This window comes from Stegastes partitus, unplaced genomic scaffold (genome assembly GCF_000690725.1).
Source record: "Stegastes partitus isolate 25-593 unplaced genomic scaffold, Stegastes_partitus-1.0.2 Scaffold419, whole genome shotgun sequence".
Lineage (NCBI taxonomy): Eukaryota > Metazoa > Chordata > Actinopteri > Pomacentridae > Stegastes > Stegastes partitus.
Genome location: NW_007578150.1, coordinates 363549 through 380879, shown reverse-complemented (window position 1 = coordinate 380879; position 17331 = coordinate 363549). Strand labels below are relative to the sequence as shown.

The 17331-nt window shown below is 40.3% G+C and overlaps 1 protein-coding gene across 1 annotated transcript in view; it reads right to left on the bottom strand.

Moving 5' to 3' along the window:
• The window catches only part of ranbp10 (RAN binding protein 10), a 49477-nt gene that overhangs the window by 14075 nt on the left and 18071 nt on the right, over positions 1 to 17331 (bottom strand). Inside the window, exons 3-5 of the mRNA XM_008285853.1 lie at positions 11459 to 11511; positions 683 to 850; positions 578 to 600 (exon numbers count right to left, since the gene is read on the bottom strand). Coding sequence (XP_008284075.1) covers positions 578 to 600; positions 683 to 850; positions 11459 to 11511 — 244 coding nt within the window. The remainder of the gene's footprint in view (positions 1 to 577; positions 601 to 682; positions 851 to 11458; positions 11512 to 17331) is intronic.

The window sequence follows — 17331 nt, the reverse complement described above, 5'->3', positions numbered from 1 at the left end:
GTAAAGGACCATCACATGCTTCATACGTTCTTTGGGTTTTGCAGCGGAAAACCTCAAGTTACAAGCTGTTAAGGTTGTCGGACTAACAAGTTCATCACACGAGCTGTAAACAAGTCCGTCAGTCTTCAAACTACAGCGCTCAGTTCATGTTTGTAAAAACCCACCGACAGGCTGTGAAGTGAACATTTTGCTAAAGGCTGTTTGGGTTTTAACGGCGGCTCCTTCTGTTCTCGCAGCCGAGATCTGGAAGTCCCTGCTCTATTCTTAAAACTGATCTGGCTGGTAAAACCTTTTTTTTTTTTTAGAGGAATGTTCCAGTCTCTGCAGCCGCTGGACGAGAAAAAAAAAACAAAACAAAACAACCAAACTGCCAACATAAACTGCAATTAAAGTGGTGGCTGCATGGTAAATATGACTTCATGTAGGTTTGTTATGATAAAAATTAGCCTAATGTGTGCGCTTGTTAACCTGTTTCCCACCAAAAAAACAAAAATAACAGCTTGAAAATGTCAAATAAGTGTATTAAAAACAGCATAAAGGAGATTATGATGAGATAAAATAGTGCATGAATACTTACAGGGAGGTCTGTGAAGGCTACACCTGGAGGACAAAAGAACATTTAGGGTTTAGTGCACTGCAAAATTAACCATTTTTGTGTTATGCGACGTGAAATACCACCGACCTAAACTGATGCCATTTTTGGTGTAAAAGCAAGTGTTGTTGATGAGGTTGACGCAGCAGCCAATCACGTCGCCCGTGGTGAACGTCGGCCCGTACGGTTGGCCGGTTCCGGAGGAGCAGAAGGAGTGGCCGTCGTCTCCGTGGTAACCGTATGAGTGTTTGTCCCATCCTAAAAAACAAAAAAACAAAACAGGATAGGATTGGTTGTTAAGTGAAACGTCTGCAGCGAACGGCATCTGCTTCCTGTTCAGCACTCGAGGTGAAGACGGTTACTCATTGACTTCCCGAGACTCAGATTTTCCCATCCGACTCCCTGCTGCCTGCAGGGCGTCTCATGAAAATTCACACACACTTGGTGAGTCTGTTTTTTTTTTTTTTTTTTTAAATACGCTGCAGTGTCAGTTCCCGGCCAGCAGGAGGACTTTATCCATAGAAAGAAACTGGTGAGTCACCGACAACAGGAACAGCAGCTCAGGAGGCCGAACGGAGAGTAAAAGGCCACCAGGATGTCACGATGTGCTCATTTCATGAACTCACGTCTTGTTCCAGCCGCTGGCGATGCATGTGGCAAACTCTAGTAGGAGCTTTTTAGGCAGGCTTTTGAATGATTTGATGGATTTTACTCAATCATTTCTAGAACTAAATATATTTATGGTGATTTCTCTTTCTTTTAGTCCAGTTGGTTTTTCTGTTTATTTATTGTATCTGTTATTACTTCATTATTGATCCAAATTATTTTCTTATTCTGTCATTATGAATTTTGACTTTTATTTTGTCCTTTACCTATTTATTTATCTATATTTTATTTATAGAATTACATTTTATTTTAATATAATTTGATGCATTTATATGTGTAATCTGTATACTATTTATTTAACACAAATATTGGCCTATTTATTGCATTGTTTATTACTAAATTTTTTTTACATTTATTCTGTTTTTAAGGATTTATGACTCTATTTTATCCTTTACCTATCTAGCTATATTTTATTCATATATATTATTTTATATTTTATCTGTTTTTTTACATGTATTTTATAATATTTTTTACATATTTAAGTCTATTTGTTGTGTCATTCAATATTAATTTCTAACATTATTTCTATTTTGTCCTTTACCTGTCTATTTATATTTTATTTATACATTTTCTATTTTATTTTACTACATTTTTCAATATTTTAGTCTGTTCATTGAATCGTTTACGACTACATTTTTAAAATTTTTGTCTTATCCCGTTTTTTGTCATCTATCATCTATATTGTATTTATAGATATTATATTTTATATATATATTTACATATTTTAGGCTCTTCATTGTATCATTTATTACTGTATTATTATGTTTTTATTAATTTTGACTGCCCTTTTTTTTGTTTAATTATTTATCTATATTATATTTTAGATTTTAACTATATTTTTTAAATATTTTCCTCTATTCATCGTAGCGTTTACTACTTCAGTTTAAAACTGTTTTCTTATTCTTTTATTTATGAATTTTGACTTTTTATGTCGTCCACTTTGTGTTATTGTATTAAACGTGCTCCATAAATAAAGTCAGATTGACTGCTGCTGATACAGTTATTCTGACATCATACATTTTATTATTTACACCTGCTTTACGACTGCTGCGTGATGTAAAACGTGACAACACTGTGCAGTACAACATTCACACTGGAACACCACAGCAGCAGGACTTTGTGGGAAGATTCCTCCCCGGCACGAGCGACAACCGCAAAATTTGCCGACAGTTTGAACCGTCTGGACGAAGCCTGAACTTCCACCCTAATCGAGTTTTGCAGGAATTCCTCCTCCTCCTGAACCTGACGCTCAACGCCGCCGCCTGTGTCAGTGTTTCTCGTCGCTTGCAGCTTCTACCGTCGCTGCCAAAAAGCAAAGCGGGGTTAAGGGAAAGTAGGTCGTGGGTGAGGCGAGATATTAGATACGTACATGTATGTGTGCATAATGTGCGTCTGCGAGCATGTAATGGGAGCACCAACCCGAGCTGAATGCGTTTGTCTGAGTTCGTGTCCTCAGCGCTAGTGTATTTCTTTCAGCTCGAACACATATTGTCCTCTGTGTCTCCATGTGTTGCTTTGTGCATATGTGTATACGCTCAATGTGTGTGAGTGTGTGTGTTGCGCTGGTGTGTGTGGCGAGGCATTAGATTAATCTGCTGACAGGGATATTGCCTCTAAAGCCAGGCTCACTGCTCCAACATGCTAATGAAATGGGCAGGCCTCCACAGCAGGATCAGACACAGAGGTCAGCGGTGGAGAACATTGTAGTACGGGACGCACACACACACACATATATACACAAGGACTGCACTTTAGGACATTTTTTCAGGGACTTTACTTGAGTAATTTCATGTTACGCCACTCTCTGCTTGATTTATCAAACATCTAGCGTCCCTGGTAAATGCTCAGGTTCTGATGTTACATTAAATAAAGCCTGCAGAGTACAAACACAGTCTTTTTAGCTTGTAACACCTTTCAAAATAAAACTGGGGTCACACTTCGAATAACAACGGACACACCCCCCAAAAAAAAGTCCAACCGTCCCTCCATTTTCCAGACCTCCTGTTTCCTCATCAAGTCCACCGACGCATTCCCGAAACAGCCGAAACACATGAAACTGTGCAACATGTCCCGGGTTACTTCCTACTTGGACAAAACCAACCATTCCTAATTACGTTTTTCAAGGAAATGTATTTTCTACGAGATTACATTTGTTTGTGACGCGTCACAAATTCAAAGCAACCATTTATTGCTTTACTGTTCTGCTCCTTTGCAGCCAACCAATAAAATGTTAGCTTGTGAAGTCAAATATGCTACGAAAAGCGTCTTAGTCTAACCCATGTAAGTACCGTTGTGTTAGTGGGACACTTCCCTAAATCTAACCAATCAGCAAGCGAAAACAACACTTAATTCTGAAATAGCGTTCCTAGAAGTGATGCTCCAGTCTCCTTGGTAAAAGTCCAGTCGCGACCTGACGCTTCCACGATCCCCTCCACTCTCCTGAGGCGGACTTTTTGTTTTTTTCCAACTGGAAGCCTTACCTACTACTAATGACGTACACAATACACAATTCAAGTATTTTAGATTATCTGTAGTACCTGGTTGCGCCACCAGGTGGAGTCTGTTATTGTTTATTACCGTTGCGACCAGACTAGGTGAGCAGTTCCATGTTGGCAAACAAAGAGCATCATGGGGGTTTAGCTACTAAAGGAGCACCGTGACAGAGACTTAAACAAAGCTGACTGACTTCAGCTAATCAGCGTTGCATTAATAAGGGATAACCAGTGTTCCCAGAGTCCAGGGGAACAGATGACGGACTTTGTCACAGCTTCTAACAGTTTTCCATGTGACAACGGATATGTGTATAAACTGTCGTGACTTAGCTACGATGAAAATCATGTTCAGGAAACAGTTACTTGCGTTGGAAACTGTAATAAAAATGATGTTTTTGAAGTTGTAACTCTTCTGATTTACCAGAAACAACTGGACTAAACTACCAACATTCAACAGACTACAGCAGTTAAATACAACCACTGACAGATTCAATATTGATAATCAAATAGAGTCACACAGAATATTATATCAGTAATGTGGCCTATTTTCAGCAGAATGAATACAACGAGGGGATATTCTGATCATAAATCATTACATAAAGGCTGAAAAATGGTTACGAAAGACTCAACTAAAACTGAAATAATCAGATTTGATTTAATTGTCTGAATAAAGCTCGCAGTGTTAGAAAGAAGTCTCTCCAGTGACTTGCTTTGAGTTGAAATTCACTTTTAGAAACTTCCAGCTCTGCATTCTGCAACATCTGACAGGACTTTAAATGAATTAATTTGAATTTTAATATATTTTTTTTTGCTTTTCATTTGCTATGTGCAGTAGATGTTGATAGATAGACAGGAAGGAGCTGCCTCACTGAGGGCATCTTCACACATGTGGAACGCACATTAACCACTGAACCATCGAGCCGCCCCTATCGGACACGGTTGTAACAGGATAAATGATCTGAAACCAACCAGAGCAGTTAGCGTTGATAGACAACACAGCGGGATACTGTAAACACAGCAGCGTGTCATCAAACATGGGAGTTGTAACACCACAGTTTCAAAAACCACATTCCACATTCTCATTTTGCAGATAATACTCGTGCACTTTGACCTAAGTGGGATTTTGCAGACAGGACTCTCACTTGTTAGTTATTCTACTGGTGCAACGGTTAAACCAGTACAACCATCCTGCACCAAATGAAGGTTGATGAAGGCTAAACTGTTCTGTTTTTGTTGTAACTAGTGAAGGAAAGTGTTTATTCGATCGCACGACGATGTGGAGGCTGCAGCTTTTGGTGCTGCTGATGTGCACCGCGTTATCCTGGCCAGAGCTGCTATTATTTCCTCCATCCCATTTATATCAACGAGGGCAGGCCGAAGCCACACAGACACACCTCTTTATGTAACGCGCCACAAACTGCAGCCTCCAAAACGGCCGTAAAGTTTCAGCAGACACGGGAACATTTCTAACCTTCTGCCAGAACATACAGTCCATCCATGCGCGGGCCGCGGTGAAAGTGCGCACAAACAGATGCACGGATGAGCACAGACGAGCACAAACACTCAATCAGTCTGCAGCGCAGGACACACAGCTAAATCCGCAGAGTTCGGGACAAACACACACACACACACACACACACTGGGTTAGTCAGAGTTAAGGCAATCAGCGGTAATCTGTCCACCAGGGCCGCAGACCATCTGTAGTGGAATCCTAGCAACCAGAAATATTTTCATAACTAATGGGTGACCAGGTTTGGGAAACGCATCCCGTCCGGGCGCCGCCGTTCCACGCTGTTCCACCCTTTGTGTGAATCAAGAAGAGAGGGCCACGAATGATCTCTGTGTGCGGATCTGGACTCTGCTGAACCGGCTGCCTCGGCCGTCCACAGCATTCCACAAAGCTCGGCCGGCGGACGGGTCTTGGCTGGTCGCTAAGCGGGTCAAGCGAGCCCCAGACAGGCCTGGAAAAGCCCATTGGCCGAAGCAGAGGAGTGGTCCGATTGGCCGGGGGAGAGGCGAAGGGGGCTTTAGACGGGGCTATCGGCTACTACGCTTCCTCCTATGTCATCAGAGATCGCTGAGCCGTTCACGGATGTCATTGTGTGCGGGGTTTGCTGAGAGTATAAAAGTGTGAGTCGGGGATGGAGCTCAAAAGAAGCTGGAACGGTAGAAAGAAAAAAAAAAGAAATAGACAGTGACGGCAATAAATGGAAGCGATCATGTGACAGTCTGCAGTTTATCAGCAAAGCGTGAAGCGAGTGCACAATAAATGTTTATGTGTCAGCAGACAAAGGCTTGTTTTCTTATTAAATCTTTATAGTGGCACCTTTGTTCTCCGAGTCGCAGCAGTGACCACGAGTCCAACTTTCTTCACACGTGTAAACAAACCACCGTGAAGGCAGAGTACATACATATATATATATATATAATGAAACAATGTAATTCAGTGTACTTGCACCACAACTGTACCTTGTCTTGGGAATCAAATTATTCCTCTATGCAGACATTGCTCTGGTTTTATGTTTATCAAACCCAAGCAGTCTCTGTATGTTTTGTTTTTTTTTTGCTCCTGTTACATTTTTCCTCGCCGTGGCCTCGTTTTTTTTTTATTGCAATATAACGTATTGCACCTCAATGGAAACAGCACAAACATGGCTATAACTAGACAGAACTCATAAATATCTTTTGTGGAGTATGACACAGTTATAATGACATAAATCCAAAGACCACAGGCGTTACCACAGTTGGAGAAAAAAAACATCCTGGCTCCACACACTATAGATATTTAACTATTAACATTTTCACAACCTCTATGAATGAGCTCACACCACTAAAGAGGGATGTTTCACCGTGTCGAATGTATCTTCAGCTTGCTCCTCTGCATGCTCTTTGTGAGCCATGCTGCATTGACTTTATTACTTCAGGATGATTTATACTCTAATTTGTCACCACACTGCTATACATAAACACTGTCTGCAGTTCAGCCAAACAGTCCCTGAATATTTCTGACCCGAATGTTGGTCACAGCTGAGTCATTCGTGGTTTCTCTGCTGCGCTGAGGAGCACAGAATTTATAGTGCTTTTACAGAATATATTTTAAAAGGTGCATCTTGGGCATTTTTTTTCGATGACAAATGTAGAATGAAGGGATTTTGGTGAAATACCCCGATTCCAAGCGTAGATTTGGATTTATTTTAGACAGAACCAAAAGTCACGCATGATTTGAACACGTGACCATCTGAAATTATTTCTACAGTTTCTGGCTCTGATTTTCTTTTTAAATGTTGGAGTTTTAGGGTTCAGAAGGTGAATATATGGTGGATTTGTTGGGAATTTTTTGGTCAAAAATGAAGAGAAACAAAGAAAACAGGAGAGCACTTGGGATGTCCGAATACACATAAAAAATGGGTCTGAATAAGTGGAAATTGTTCTTTTGTTTTGAAAATCTACTCATAAATAAAGTAGAATTCAATATTCTGTTCAAAAAACCACAGCATTTCTTGTCTTCTGCTGCTTTAATTTTGACAAACGCATTGTTGGATTTAAAAAGCGGGGATGATATTGTGTTTCCACGCTTTCAGTTTTTCTTTAAAACAAACACGAGGAGCAGGTGGAGGTGATTGAACAGCAGGTGTGCTAACTAATGGAATCAATTAAGCTAATGTCACAGGCAACATGTCAATACGCCGCACACGCAGATTCATATAAACAACTTAAAAGCTTTTAGAGTGGCAATTTTTTTTGGGGGGGGGGGTTGTGTTGTTTTTAAGTTTCTTCAAGGTCTAATGACTGTTTCTGCAGCAGTAGATAGTTTGAACTACTTAAATACAGTTTTATATACAGAGACGGCAGATAAATCTGAGTTCTTGTCACAGAGTTAATGAAAAGGAAAAAAAAAGATCTGATTCACAAATCCAGTTTTCTGACTTTTTCTCACAACTTTGATGTTTGGTGAGATATTAGATTATCATTTAGTGAAATGAAACCACGTGAGAAGTTTAGAGGGAAAAATCACTGTTTGTTATTCATCTGAAAGCCTGACTATACACTGTTTTTTGGAAGCAGCCAGAAATATTTTTTAAAGCTTGTTATATGTATAAAATCTTCATTTCAAATGTACCTTAAGATGTCAGACGAATGCACTGGAATGAAATGTATAGATTAGTATATAGGTACTACTCTCCACCACTAACACCTTTTGAGTGTTGTTATGCTTTTAAATAACAGATTTTAATTGAGCTTTTAATAGTTTACCAGGATTTATTCATGTAATATTTCACATGAAATTAGCCGATGACCTTCAAAACCGCTAGTGGGTTTGAAAGGCATGTTATCTATAAAAAATTAAAAAATTAAATAAATCACCAAACTGACATAATTTATCAGTCAGAAAAAGTAAAAACAGAGAGAATCATTGCATTTTCAACCTTCCGATGGTTGTTCCATTGGAAAACTTCACCAAATATAATCCTAAAATTGTGATAGTTCATTAAAATCAAATAAAATACAAAAATAAATACACAAAATACACGTCTCATTTTAAAAAAATAAAATAAAAATCTGCCATAAATAAACAGCTTGGTCTGGATCGATTCTGTAAAAAACAGAAAATTCTGTGCTCCACGTCTCAACTGAGATGCCATCAGAAAATTAAGCTGCCACAAGCAGCCACGTGTCAAAAATTCAGAGACGGAACTCGGTTGAACTGCAGGCTCTGTTTACACAGAGCGGATCTCAGACAAGAATGGAAATAAATAAAAATCATAAGTAGTAAAATATGTGTAGTATGTAAAGACACCATTTTATATGGCTACACCTGTTTCAATTGGAAAAATATTAAATATAGATTTTTTAAAAATCAGTTTTTGTATCATCAAAGAAATTAAATTTTACTTTTTTTCTATTTTAAATTTTTTTTTTTAAATATATAATTTATGGCATTATAATTTTGTTGTACTGAACTCTACTTCTGTTCATAGCTGTGCTGTTCTCATAGAGGTGCATTAGTTTATATTGCAGTGAAAAATGAGTCCACATGAGTTAAAGTTGCCCAGAAACTTTTTGGGGTTTCAGAGTTTAACGCTCGTCAAGCAAAAGAGTACAAGTTGACACTTAGATGGTATTTTCCACCATGGTCTATGTGGTGAAATGTCTTCGCCATAAAAACACCCCTTTACATATGAGGAAAGCACACAGACAAAAACCTTGTGTACAAACATCCACATAGCATTAATCAAAATGTTTGCCCGAGCCAAAAATAATCTATCATTACGAAGTGAGAAGCAGTGTTTGTCTTAAATCGGATTAGTATGAAGTGACGCCACGAGTCCACGTCTGTCAGCGATCCATATGACTGCTCGGCGACATGCCCCGACATGTTCCTTCTGCCGCTGTCAAACTGTTCCACAAACCAACTACATCCAATTACCACAGAAACGCCTCCCATCCTCATCTCCTCCTGCTTTCATCCCCAAATCTCACAAACGCTGGCGCCTCTCCAGCTACTTTCATTTATCCACAGAAATCAATTTCTTCTCCGTTCCTTTCATCTACCTTCGTATACTGCACTCCACGCGTACATGCAAACACACCTTCTCCTACTTCGGCTCTAAAAATATCCGCTCCCTGAATGAAAACAATGACTAAGTGATAATAATCAAGCCCCTCTTTCCAGCGTTTGCAAGGTTGATGAGAAACCTCCCCATTCTGCGAGGCCTGCGAAGTAAACACAACCCCGTCAATGCTTGATTGTAATCTGAGCCAATGAGGTCAGAGGGATGGAACCGTTGGCCAATAAGTAATTAGAAAAAGTTCAGGGTCAAGGTTTTTTGTGCAGCCAATCCAGAGCTGCCTAATTGTGCCGTGCAGACTGTCCTGCCTGTCGCAAATATTGAACAAAAGAACGGAGCGACGCCGGGTGGGGTTTTTTTTTCATCCCGGGTTGCCAAAGCGCCGGTCCGATCCGACTGCTAAGTGGCTGGAATTCTGGCTTCGGCCCAGCGAGCCGACGTTATTGCTGGACGTTGGCGTGATGAAGCGCTTGGCGTGTTGGGTGACCTTGGGAATCCTCATTTCACCCCATTTCGCTGATTACTCCGACGAACGTGGACTCTGCTGTCCTGTTGTTCTGCTGTCCTTCCATCAATAAATTCTGCCGTCCACGGTAACATCCTTAAATTGAATCCAAGACGGGGGGCGGAGCCAAGGGTGGCCACGGCAACCAAGTCTGGACACCCTTCAAAACCAATACTGAGGAACTGCTAGTTTTCTGGCAGAACTTTTTTTTTTATTTTTTGCGAAACCGTTGCATTTTTACCACCAAAACCAAAACAACCAAGTGATTCTGACCAACCAGAAAATGTTTACACCTACAGAGAGCATCCAAGTTCATCTGTTTCTCTGTGCAGATACAAAATCTGTCTGCACGTGTTTTTATTTGTTAGAATGATGCAGATTTGTCTGTGGATTTAGTTAAAGCTCTCGCAAGACTGAAGGGATTAAAACTATTTTGAAGAGCTCTGGAAACAAGTGGTATAGACTGATAAACAATACAAGACTGACCCAGGACCTGCGTCTAAAAGAACAAAATTGTGAAACCAAAGGCTGGATGGACACAAACTTGTGCCAATTTTGACATGTCTTATCTTATAGCACATAAATTGTAATTATCCTCTGAGTAGGGATGCCTTGATCCAATCTACATCAATTAATATTTAGTTTCTGCTGATACTGAGTCACAATCCTGCACCATTTTTTCAAACAATACACACTACAGGTGCAATAAAGTAATACAAAAACACAATCCTGTGTATAGCCGTAAATAGCTCTGCAATGCATTAAGAAAAAAATAATTGAATTTCTGTATCCAAACTGTTATTAATGTTACGTAGGAACATTGTTAGACGGTAGGGTGTTCGTGGCTCCACAAGCTCCGAAAATACAGAGAGAACCTGTTTGCATCTCAGAAAACATGTTGTCGATTAGCTGTAGTACCTGGTTGTTCCTCCAGGTGGAGCCTCTTTGTTCTACAGTGCAGCGACTAGAGGCGGCGGTCACTCGGGAAATAGGAAGTTCATGTTGGCACTGTGGGGGGTTTAGCTAGCAACGGGACACCATGACAAAGACTTCTGTGACACTGAGTGACTTTCGGCCGGCGGGGATCGACCAGGACAGTAACTTTTATATCTCTGCCGCATATGTAACAGAGCCGCCTTTGTGGCCATAATAACGTCTAAAACTGCACAATCAGCGACGGGAAAAATGTCCACTGTGCACAAATTGTTGTCTATTAGTTTATTATGCTGGATAAAGCTGCCAATTATTGATTAAGGACAATTGTTCAAAATGTGCATCCTGAACATCCTGCCACAAATTTTTCTTCAGTTAGAAAATGATCCCTACCGATGAGCTTGCTCTAGATTGAAAAAACTGAAGCCACCGTTCCAGTTCAGGATTAGATCATAAAGCTCATTATACTGCATATAAGCTCTCGTGTGCTTCTATATTTCAGTCTTGCCTGCACAAGCGAATGATAAAAATGAGTGACCAAGACTATTTGGCAAAATAATAATTTGCAGGAACATATTGCAAGAAATTGTACCACCTCAGTAAAGATCTCAGCCCGACCACCTCTACAAAAACTGTCACTGTACCTGCTGAATCAATCTGATACTGGTTATGTGAAGGTAAAATCATTCTCGTTACTCACCAGGCAGTCTGTTCATGTTGACTCCCTGTGCAGACAGGCCGATGCCCATGTACCTGCACACAACAAGAAGGAGAAAAATGTCATTGATTTTACATCGCAGCGCATTCAAACATTCACATCAGCTTCTTTTGACTGCGTTTCATCAGGGTAGCTTTGAAAAATATTCAGGTGGGGCTGATATTTTGATGAGTGTCAAGCGGAGGTAACTTTGATTATGCCATCTTTGATCTTCTATCACGTCTCTGCTGCACGTCACCGCCGAGCCTCTGAGAAGGCTTCGAAAGTGGGCAAAAGTACGTCAGCTCAGGGGTCAGCGGTGACATCTTAAGTCCTTCGCACGAGGATAAATCGTTGGCCCGCATCGCTTCCATGTCAGGAAGCTTGCGAGAGGACGGCGAAAGGAAACAACCTTTTTGCCCAATTGAACAAGTCGTCAATATTGTCAGCCGAAAGCGTCTGGCGTGGTCTCAGCTCACTCTGGCACATGCTGAGGTCATCAGATAAATCCCCGCAATAAATATATCTGGTCTGAGCCGCCTCGCGGATGGCCTCATTCATAAGTTTCCTGCTTCTCGCTCAATGACATCGGCGGGACGGGAGGATGTTTGGAGGAAGTTGCTCAAAACACAATGATGCAGAGCAACAGTAAGGAGGCAGTATCATATGTCTGGTGGCTTTATTGTGCAATGTGTCATTATTAAACAGGACTGAGAGGCTGTAGCTGAGGTCAGCCACGATGGTTTATTACGGCTGATTCAACAGTTGATTATCACCATCTGAGGAGGACGATAACCGGCATTTGAATGTGATATATATTTGCAGAAAACACAAACTTCAATACGTGTTTTATTAAATAAGAAACTTTCCAACACTTATCCGTTGGTGCTGGGAGGCTATTAGCGGTGACGCCAGAACCACAAGTCACACATGGTTCACTCTACTGACAGGTGTAAGAAGCTTCTTTTTTTCTTTAAAACTCTTTTAGTTTTTTCTTGAAAACAAACATGAGGAGCAGGCGAAGGTGAATGAACAGCAGGTGTGCTAGCTAATGGCGTTAATTAGGCCTCACAAGCAACACGTCAATACTCTCAGATCCGTACAAACAACTCAAAAGCTTTTAGAGCACTGCTAAGATGAGGTTTATATCTGCTAATGGTGCCAATTTTTACTTTTTACTGAAAAATAACTTTATATGTGTTGTTTGTAAGTTTCTTCCAGGTGTGAAGTTTGTCTGTTTCTGCTGTGGTAGATAGAAGACGAGCAGCCAATCAGAAAGCTCTGAGGGCGGGACATTGCTCGACACCACACAGGGATACAGAGAGATGGTTGTATCACCGTCAGAGTGGCTCTTTTTGAAATTAATTTATGTTGAAGCGGTTTCAGAAAAACAACAACGCTTGTAATTGGAAAAATGCGGAATATTGAATCCGATCATGAGTCATGTCACATAACCCTTAATTACACTTCACTGTGGACAGACAGCTGTGGACACCGTGGATCCATCCACAGGAGTCCACTTGAACAACTGCTCTCCACACAGCAGAGCGGAAACACCACTGCCCTGGTAGCGTTTTTAAATTAAAACCAATGTTTATATGCGAATCTGTTCTTGGAGGACATCTTTGTGAGATCTCGTGTGTCTGTTTTGTTCTTCGCTTTTACTTCTGGAGTCGATGAACTTTTAAGAGTTTGCTGCTGAGGCCTTTCCTTCAGGTGTCATTTAAATTTAAATTAAGATAATATACATTTATATCACAAGGACTCCAAATGTATTAACTTGACAGGGACACAAACATCAGCATCGGTTTGATTGCAATCTGTTTCATAGTCGTTGAGACAGATCATTTCAAAAAATAAAAATGTCTTGTGTTGGTGTTACAAATCCTTGTACAAAACGTTGGTGATCCAACCGGCAGTCACAGAAGTATTCCAGCTTGAACCAAAGCTACGGACAAACCACATGACAGATTGACTCTCATCCGAAGCTAGACAAGAGAAAGCAACACGAAAGGCAACAGTTTCAGTCAAATCAAACCGATCACGTTTTCTGCTCGCCCAGATTAAGAGATATACCGGAAACATCACGTCTGAGGTCCGACTATTCAACCTGACGTTCACTCAAAGCTCCATTGTGATCAATAAGCACAATGTGAAAACGCCAGCAACTGACACGTTTTGTCCTCACACACTTTCAGAAAAAATGTTGGTTTTTTTCCCCCATTGACAGTATTTTGAATTGACCCACTGAATACAAAGAAAGCATGATGATCTTCCATTTATATTTCCATGTCTAACTTGAGCTATACACAAATCCTTGGTGTATATTTTGGTCTAATTTTCACAAAAACAGCACCAGTAGTCCCATTATGAAATATGTTTTTCCGTCTATCTGAACCACAGATTTTTGTGCAGTGTGTCGAGGATACATTTGCCGTCACCACGTATACGCACCCCAAAAAAGAAAACCCTCCTTTTATCACCAAACACTGTGAGCGTACCGAAGCTTAAAACAGCACTCGGACGTGTTTGGAAACATCCACATACAGGATTGTCTATTGAGAATCGGTGCTAGCACCAGCACGGTAAACAAACTAGTTGCTTAGACACGAAGCTTTTACATCAAACCAAAGCACTGAATCAACATATAAGGGGTTTTTCTGGATAAAGCAAATCCTGGTAGCCATAAAAAGATTTTAGCCAGCACCAAAGCAAAATTACAAAATAATGGAGAATACAATTAAAAAACGCATTTTTTAACCAAATTTGTGTATTGAGGCTCCATTTACTGAACAGTTGTAGATATTTTTGTTTATCAAATGGTCAGAAATAACAAAATAATTACAACCTTTCTGTCAAATAAAAAGAATGTGGAGCGATCATGCTCACTGCCATGTGCTCTCACCACCCAAATGTCAATTCTGAACCAGGACAACCCTGCTGATAACTTAATTATCAGCTTCTAAGTCTGCAGCGCTACAAATTCCAAAATATGCACAATAGCTGCAGCATTCCCCGTTTCAGCTCGACGTTAAGGCTTTTTCCTCCCCGCTGTTTGACTGACTGAGGCTGGAGATGTGAGGCTTTAATACTTGGATTCGCTTTGTTTGTTTTTTGAAAGTCGCTATCATATTCGGGTTTATTTTAGTTTTCATTTCGTAGCCCAGATTGGGCGCTATGGCTTGTAAATACAGTACACACACACAGAGTACATGTTATTACAGTGGAATGTCATGGCACGACTCATGCAGCAGTTCCTGACATACGGCGTCCGACAGGCCTGCAAGCATGAAAGGAATGAACTGTATAGCTCTTGTGATTTTTTTCATGTCATGTTGCAACTCTAACGCGAGCTCGCTGCGTTGTTGCGGCAGCGTGGCGTTTCTCAGCGGTTCAAGAAGTCGAGCGGCTCAGTTCACTTGGGCGTTAGCGGCTGAACGTATTAGTAATGTCTTTTACACACCACACTTTTGTTCTGTTGGCGCTGAGCTGCTCAACTGGAACCGGGGCGTGTTAACAGTGTTATTATGCAACCTGAGACTGTAATTGGTGAGAAGGGGGGGAAAAGTTTCAGCTCCAATCAGGTGAGAACGTTTGCAGAGTCACGAGAGCTGATCGACAACCTCATCAGGGTGAGGGGAGATGCTTTAGCTAACAGGGCAGATTTTAATTTCTGGAATCAACAGGTTGATGTAAAACTAAGACTCCTGAGTCATCAGGACGGCACAATGGCGGCTGTTCTGGCTGCCATCTTGGAGGAAGCAGTGCCTGCATTGGTTTAATCTTGGAGATATACTGAGTTAAACTGGATATTTATGCACCTCCCTCTAAAGTTTCATCTCCAATCAGGTGAGAACATTACAAGAACTGATCAACAAACTCATCAATCCCAGGAGATGCTTCAGCTAATAGGGCAGAGATGTGAATTACTCATGTTGTACAGCACAATTTAAAGAGAAAGACCTGCACTTGCTCGTTTTCCTACAGATTCTAACTTTGGGAATCAACAGGTTGACGTAAAACTAAGACTCCTGAGTCATCGGGACGGCACAATGGCAGCTGTTCTGGCTGCCATCTTGGAGAAAACAGTGCCTGCATTGGTTTAATCTTGGAGATATACTGAGTTAAACTGAATATTTATGCACCTCCCTCTGGTCAGCATACCAGTGCAAGAAACAAACAGATAAAATCAGTGATAACTGTGAACAAGCAAGCTTTTTTTAACCACTACCCGCAGAGATAAGTTGTTATAATTCACCAGCAAATACAGCTTTTTCTGATCGCAGGTCACTTTATAACACTGCAATGAAACTGTGACACTTTTTCTATTATTTAACAGGAATCTGTGCAGTTTTCTCTCATTTCTGACCATTCTATGAACAAAAGTGTGCATTATTCTTGATTGAATGTAACCCCAGTTAACTTCTCATTTTATTCTCAGCACTTCCTTACAAAAATATTCTTCTGCCTTTAACACATTAAGGGAATTTGTCAAGCTGACCCAGGTGTGTTATCCACTAAATAATCGAGTCCCAGAGGGGTCGGATGAGGAGCCAGATGTAATCTTTCCCGTTTCTGGAAACAACTGGGTCAAATGTCACATTAAGATAATTCTAGTGCAGCTAAGAGGAAGCGTTTGATTTTTCAGCCACGTCGAGCCTCAACAGTCAGGCTTTGCCCCCCAGATCTGATGAGGTGGGAATTATTGCTAAAGCTGCCATTTTTAGATAGTAACATCCCTGTTTTCACTGACACAGCAGATGAACAAAAGTTTAAATGTCTGCCACTAATGATGCAACTCTCTGTGTCTTGGCTCTGAAACATTTGGAGTAAGACATATTTGAAGGCACTGTTGTATTTGGCAACGAACTTGCACCGGTGACATGAAGATTGCAGTTTTATTGCAGACTCAGGGTGAGGAAAAATATTGCTGAAGCAGGTTAACAAATGCACAAACCACTGCAGTGACCCAGGAAGGTCTGACCTCACCTGAATCACAAGAAACAACGAGGAGCAACGATATTTCACTCACACCGAGACACACTGCGGTGGAAAGCACGACCACAGAACTGCAGAATTAGTGCTGACAATCTCACACATAAAGCAGACCGTCCAGATTAACTGCTGTAGTAATGTAATGAATCGTAAACACTGCGTACAGGCAAGTCAATATCCGTATAATGGAGATGTGTGGAAAAGCTGAGAGACCATAAAAAGGCATGTTAACTGTTAGATACAACATAAGATACTAAAACTGTTTATCATATTTATGTTAGCTTGTCAACATACTAGTCACAGTAATTAGCATACAAAGATTAGCCTGTCCAAATGATAGCATGTATAGTGAGACGCTAACATTCGTAATGTTTCAAATGTTTAGTAAATGTTTATTAAAGCTGACGATTAGTATCTTAACCTCATGTTTTGTTTGTTTAAGATTCTTTAATCTTGCTAATGTTTCACTTGTTAGCATCCTAATGTTTAGCTCAGTGACATTTTTCCTTTTTGCAAACATTTACAAAGTTAACGTAATGTTAAACTTTGTGACATTTTTTATTCTTGCTAACAATTAGCATTTTAATATTCAAATGCTTAGCATGTAAGCAATTTTTCATTCCCACTAATATTAACATGTTTAGCACTATTCTAATGTTTTCCATGTTGACATTTCCCATTCTTGCTGACATTTAGCATGCCAAATACCATCCTATTGTTTAGTTTGTTTATATTTTTCATTCTTGTTAACATTTAGCAAGTTAAGTTAAAATCCAAATGCTTAGCATACTTACATTTTTCATTTTTGCGAACATTTAGCATGTTGACCTCATGTTTAACTTTGTGACATTTCTTTTATTTAGCAAACATTCAGCATGTTA